The sequence below is a fragment of the Vombatus ursinus genome, unplaced genomic scaffold (assembly GCF_900497805.2).
Source record: "Vombatus ursinus unplaced genomic scaffold, bare-nosed wombat genome assembly UNPS02014174.1, whole genome shotgun sequence".
NCBI classification, from domain to species: Eukaryota; Metazoa; Chordata; class Mammalia; order Diprotodontia; family Vombatidae; genus Vombatus; species Vombatus ursinus.
This window is the reverse complement of record NW_020953952.1, coordinates 296,244-302,946: the sequence shown is the minus strand read 5'-3', so window position 1 is coordinate 302,946 and position 6,703 is coordinate 296,244. Positions and strand designations below refer to the sequence as shown.

The window sequence follows — 6,703 nt, the reverse complement described above, 5'->3', positions numbered from 1 at the left end:
CAAAATCTAAATGTTTCATTCTCCTCTCAACTAATATCTGCGTTGCCCACTTCACAAAGTTATTGTGAGTAGTACATTTTTAAAAGCCGTATATTACTTAATTAAAACTGAAGCTTGGGCTCAGTCCAGAGTCATACTATAGGTACATTTTAGGATGATAGTTCAATCTCTCCTCATTAGGAAGGAATAAAAGTCCTGAGTTTTTCCCTTAGAATATCACTCCAAAGGCAGGGCATCCCTAATATGAGATGAAATAATTTACCAAGCTCACACAATGAATGTCTGGGCCAATATTCCAACCAAAGTGTTTTGAGTTTTTATCCTATCTCTGTGCACTATACCAGGCTGTGTTTGCTGATGATTTTTTTCAAGGCCCCTTTCACATCCTGGTTCCTTAAGCTGTAGATCAGGGGGTTGAGCATTGGTGTGATAACAGTGTAGAAAACAGCAATGATCTTCCCCCCAGACCGGGACGACTTGGACTGAGGACGCATGTACATGAAGATGGCTGTCCCATAGAACAGAACCACCACAGTCAAGTGGGAGGCACAGGTGGACAATGCTTTGAGTCGTCCTGCGGCAGAGCGCATCCTGAGGACTGACAGGAGGATACGGCCATAGGATATCACGATGAGAAGGAAGGGAATGAAGACAATTATGATGCTAAAGATGAACACTACCAGCTCTGTGACAGAGGTGTCTGTACAAGCTAACATCAATACTGAGGGTACTTCACAGAAGAAGTGGTTCAGCACATTAGGCCCACAGTAAGGCAAACTCAAGGTGAGGACATTGATCACCATAGAACTCAGGAAGCTGCTAGACCAGGAAATGATGACCATTTGAATACAAGTGTGCCTGTTCATAATGACTGTGTAGTGTAATGGAGCACAGATAGCAACATATCTGTCATATGCCATGACCCCCAAGAGGACACATTCAATCATCCCAAAGGAAAGAGAGAAATACATCTGGATTGCACAGCCAGTAAAGGAGATCGTCTTTTTCTTCCCTACCATATTGGAAAGCATTTGTGGGACATTGGTGGTAGTATAACAGATATCTAAGAAAGACAGGTTAGTTAGGAAAAAGTACATGGGGGTTTGGAGATGGGGTTCAATCTGAATTACTGTGATGATGATGAGATTGCCAAGAACTGTTAATAAGTAGAAGAATAAAAACATGATGAAAAGGATGAGTTGAGCCCTTGTTTGAGAAGAGAGACCCAAGAAAATGAATTCAGTCACAAAGGTTACATTTGCCTCTGCCATATTGGTTCTTTGGGACAGCTCAACATCTCCCAGAGGAAGAGGTAACTTCCATTCAGCAGATTAATCAAATCTACCGCATCTGGAAATGAAACACCCTACACAGTATGTTGTACACAAATAGATTAAAAATCAGAAACAAACTGGACTTTTGCTTTAGCAATCTGCACGAAGAGTTTGAAGTTTGCAACAAATTTTGAGGTTTTCTTTCCCATTTTAGGGGTAGGAAAGTATTATCCTGTCAAACTGTAAACATCAATATTTAATTAAATATATTTAATGTTCAAAAATATCATCTTTTTGCCCATCCTTCAAGGTCCTTCTCAATCCTCCTCCCTCCATGAAACCTTCCAAAAGTATAACTACCAACATTCAGCTTTCCTTTCTCGAAATTATTAAATCATTTCTACTAAGTCTCATAGAGTTTAAACCAAATGAAACAGTGAACAATATAAGATGGTATAAAATAAAATAAGTTTATCTCCCCAACCAGACCGTAAGCTATTTGAAAATGGATTCTTATCATTCTCTTGTGTCTCTCCCAACAACTGAGATTAAACATTAGTTGGTACCCCCACTTTTAGTCTCCAGGAACCCTGAAGAACTAACAGACAAACTTCCTGAAAACAGCCAATTCTGCCAAATACCAAGCAGCGTTTTGAATCTTGGAGACTGCCATATAAAGTAACAGATAAACAAGGTCATGTGTAAAGTGAAAATATGTAAGGATTTGTGATCTCTTTGCTGTGGAATCTTCCTCCACTGACGCATATCACCAATCCTATTTAATTTAATAGGTAAGAGAGAATTTCCCGAGGCTCAGGGATGTTGACTTGTTCATTTACTCTGATGCCGGTCTCACTGACTCCATGTCCAGAGCTCTATTCGTTACATGAGACTTCCTCTCTATCATCACCACCAGTAACAACATAAGCAACAATAATAAAAAAATAGATGCCGTAAATAGAGGGCTTTCAGGTTGCCAAAAGGTTCTGTATACATTAATTCACTTACCTTATACAGTTATTGTTATTGTCATCCCCATTTAACAGATGAGAAAACTGAGAGTCAGAAAAATGAAATGATCAGCCAATGGTCACACAATTAGTGTGTAAAGTATGCAGATTCACAGGATGGTCTAAGAAAAAACAAAACAATTCATTATATATAGATGCATTTTCTTGTTTGTAATAGTTTTAAGAAAAGTTAGTAAAAAAAAAGTGTGTTTTTTTTAGGTATGCCAAAATAAGCATTTACTGGAGGACAGGGTGCTATACTCAGAGTCAGGAATACTTTAGTTCAAATCCTGCCTTAGACACTTACCAGCTGTGTGACCTTGGACAAAAAATTTAACCTCCCACAGCCTCAGTTTTCTCATCTGAAAAATGGAGTTAACAATAGCACCTACCGCATAGGATTGCCGTGAAGAATGAATGAGATAACATGTAAAGTATCTGGCATACATTAAAGCACTATGTAAATGAGAGACATCATCATTATTACTAATCAGCCTTATGCATTTAAACACATGTAATTTACTAATCTAGAATCATCCAGGGCCTTACAAGTTTGATTCCCTTGTTTCCCATCAGTCAACAGAATAGAAGCAGGAATTTATAAAAGGCAGTACAGAGAAGTGGTAGGGAGAAAGAAAAAGCCCTGAGAAGTGGTTGCTGACGGTCTGATGGCAACCTGAAAAGAACAGATGTAATGTAGGAGCAAATATCCAACAGATACATCACTACAATATGGAGAAGCACAATAACTCACATTCATAATGATCCCAGTGTCATTAAGCAAAAGTTAAATTACATTCAATTTCATTCCTTTGACCTTCTCTCTCCTCTTCCTTCTTTTTTGTGCTACCTCTCTCCCTCCATTCATTCCTTTATTTCTTGCCTTCTTCCCATCCTCCTTTATTCCCCTCTTTCCTAACATTTATTTACCATGTAGATATTTTGTGTCTCAATGGTTGTAGAAATGTGAGTTATGTGGATAATAACTATCCCCCACTAAAGTTATCCTCTGAAACTTGATCTTGGTGGGAAAGATACCCAGGCATGTTGAAATCTATACCCATAAAGCACAAGTGATACTAGGTCTTTCCAAGCTGCAAAGGCTTGGTCATAGATTGTTTGGTAATCTTTGGACCACCCTAGCTAAATTCAGAGAAGCTCATAATCAGTTGTGATGTGAGGCAGTAGATTATTCAGCCATGGAAATTCCCTGAAGACAGGATTCCCAGTCATAAGGGGTTAGGTTGGAGGTGGGGGTGAGGAGGGATTTATGATCTTCATCAATGGACAAAGCTCCCACACCAATTAAATCTCACACTCAGAAAGTGTTAGTCTTCTGTGAAATGGCCTTTTCTAGAGGCTGGAGGAGACATGAAGATGAATAAAATTTTTACTCATGCAATGAAAGAGAATGATAGAGAAATGGATAGATAGACAAATGGATAGCTAGATAGATAGGTAGATAGATAGATAGAATGATAGATACAGTGAAATAAATGGATATATGAATAAATGCACAAATACATAGACATGCTAATGTAGCAAGACATATATTGGTAAAAACAAACAAACTTACATACTAACGAATTATATGCTATGTAAACTATACGGAAAAGTATGGATAGAATCATCTCAAGTGAAAAGGCAAGGAAGAATTTCAATATGAATGATTAGAGGGAATGCCCATATCCCAGCTTGGATACTTCCATGGACCTACGATCTCCTCAATACTTCTTTCACCGCAGCCCAGCTCATAATCTATGCATGCTCTATCTTTCCCTAAGTGAGTCTTGTACTTATATACTATGAAGTCATGACAGAAAGTTCTCTGGGTGATGGAAGGAAGCAATTTCATAGGTTTATATTCTATCTACATATATCCCCATTATGTTATATTCTCATTTACTAATGTATATAAATTTTCACAGTTCAATCTGTAAACCAAGGTCTACAAATATTATATATTTTGGTAAACAGTGAAAATTCATTTAACTCCCTCCATATTCATCAGCATTGTCAATTCTCCATAACTTGAAACCACTTAATTCAAACAACTGAGACCTCTTAGTTAGGATTTCTCAAACGTCAGAAGCTCAGCAATATGATAGGATTTGACATCATGTTGTTTGTTCCTGCCTCATAAATCTATAACTTATTTTGCCTAAACATGGAGCCTATTACCACAGTCCACCTAAAATATAAATAAATTGAAATTTTCCTTCCTAGTTCCTAACTCATCTTTCTGCTTCCTTTTTCCTGCCTGTCCAATCTATTCTTTGTATTACAGCTGCAACAACAACAATAAAATCTTCCTAAGGTATAGATCTGATCATATCATCACTCAGTTCAAAACTCTTTGGTGATTCCTTTATTCCTCTAGGATAAAATAAAAAGTCCTGAACTGAGATGTCAAGATCCTCTACTTTCTCCCTACAACTTGCCTTTTCATACTAATTGCACATTACTTGTCTTTGTCCACTGCAAATTCCAGCCAAATTAGAAATGCTAACTTATTCTTAATCTCTGCCCATCTCCCTCCTTCTGTTGTGCATTTGCACAAACTGTCCCTGATGACTGAATAACATTTTCTCTTCATCTCCAACTTCAGAAATATTTTTTCCTCTAGAACCAGCTGAGTTACTACCTCATTTCTGAAGCCCTTCCATATTATTGTCCCATTACTATTAGCTGAAAGTAATCTCTCTCTTTTCTAATTTCTTAGAGCACTTGGTCTAGACCTCTTCTTTGTCCTTATTCCATCCTACCTTATACCAAACTTTTTTTTTCCTATGCTCCCTGAAGTCAAATGTTAAGACATATACATATAGAATAGGGGGAAGGGATGCATTTCTTTCTTTTTATTTATTTATTTTTTTTTTACTGCCGGCACCTAACACAGTACCTTGTACAAGCTAAGAGCATTTTTAAATGTTTGCTATTCTAAATTGACATACTAAATTGAATCTAACTAGCCAGGAGGCAAGATTATAAAAGAAGGAGAAATTGGAGCCAGCCCAGGACAAAAGGACAAATCATATCCTACCTGCTCCATATTTGCTTGATTCATGCAAATGGCTCAGCAACCAAAGTATTAAACAGAGAGTAATGGAAAGAGCATGGGATTTACAGTTCCAAATCTTGGGCTGAAGTCTCAGCTCTTTAATTAATTGCTATGTAACCTCAGAAAAGTCACTCTCTGGTCCTCAGTTAACTCTTCCTTAAAATAACTGGGTGAAATTAGATAATCTCTAAGGTTTTCTTTGGCTCAAAATCGATAATAGAGAGCCAGTTAGTCAGAAACATTCCTTTATGATACAAGAAGTTCAAATATAGAATGGAATACAGACAATTAAAAGGCACAGCACAGGCTTAGTTTAATTTGAACTATACTTTCTTGTTGTTTTCACCAAATCACTCCTGGTACTATTCTAGGGTCAAATTGAACAAGTTTAATACCTTTCCCTTAAATCAGTCCCTCCATTACTTGAAGACAGATATCAGATATGATGGCTTTCTTTTAGTTTTCTCCATACCCAAAATCCCTGGTTCTTTCATCAGTTCTTATCTGGCATAGTTTCTAGTCATCTCACCAACCTGGTTGCCTTCTTCTTGCTAACTCAGGGGTTCTTCATCATTTTTTGTGTCATGGTCCCCTTTGACAGTCTGATGAAGCTTATAGAATCAGAATCTCAGAATAATATGATAAAATAGACAGGAATACAAAGGAAATAAATTATATCTTAAGAGTTGTTAAAATATATTTCTTAAAAATGAGGATAGCCCCTAAAATCTAATCATGGGTCCCTTAAGGGCCATGGAACTCAGATTAAGAACCCTTGTTCTAGTTGATCAGACTTTCTTCTGAAATATGGCCCAAGAATTCACCTCTACACAGAGTGTAGAAAGCATGGAGAGGTATAAGGGTGTCATTACAATTGGTCTTTACCAGGCTAGAGTAGCCAGCTGCTCGTATTATAAGATGCGGTGAAAATTGAAAATGTCATCCTATCCCAAGCTTCCTATCCAACTGGTCCATTGATGATGCCTAGAAATTCCTCCCTTTATTTCTTTAGAGCAAAGAATGTTCCTTAGTTCAAATACAAATATGGCAGGTGGGTGGATCATTGGGTCATAGATTTAAAACTGTCTGGCAACTTGGAGATAACCTGGTCCAGTATCTTTGTTTTACAGATCAGCAGACCAAGAAGGGAAATATCTTGTTAATGTCAGTCATACAAATAATAAGAAAGAATGGTTTGGACAAAAGATCTCAACTTCAAATTCAAGTCTTTTATAATTAGTGCTTCCCTTCCCATACGATACCATTATCATTTCATTCTTTGATGTCATTTTTAATATAGATTTGCCAATTGCCTACCATATGTAAGGTCTTATGTGAGGTACTGAGGATAAAAAACA

General features: G+C 37.2%; 2 protein-coding genes across 2 annotated transcripts in view; one reads left to right on the top strand and one right to left on the bottom strand.

Moving 5' to 3' along the window:
- Positions 1–335: 335 nt before the first annotated feature.
- Positions 336–1,271, bottom strand: LOC114041488 (olfactory receptor 2D3-like). The gene has a single exon (XM_027859948.1). The coding sequence runs from the start codon at positions 1,269–1,271 to the stop codon at positions 336–338; it is 936 nt and encodes a 311-aa protein (XP_027715749.1).
- An 846-nt stretch (positions 1,272–2,117) lies between these two features.
- LOC114041487 (olfactory receptor 9G4) overlaps positions 2,118–6,703 on the top strand; it is a 31,776-nt gene continuing 27,190 nt past the window's right edge. Inside the window, exon 1 of the mRNA XM_027859947.1 lies at positions 2,118–2,123. Within this exon, the coding sequence (XP_027715748.1) occupies positions 2,118–2,123 (6 nt within the window). The remainder of the gene's footprint in view (positions 2,124–6,703) is intronic.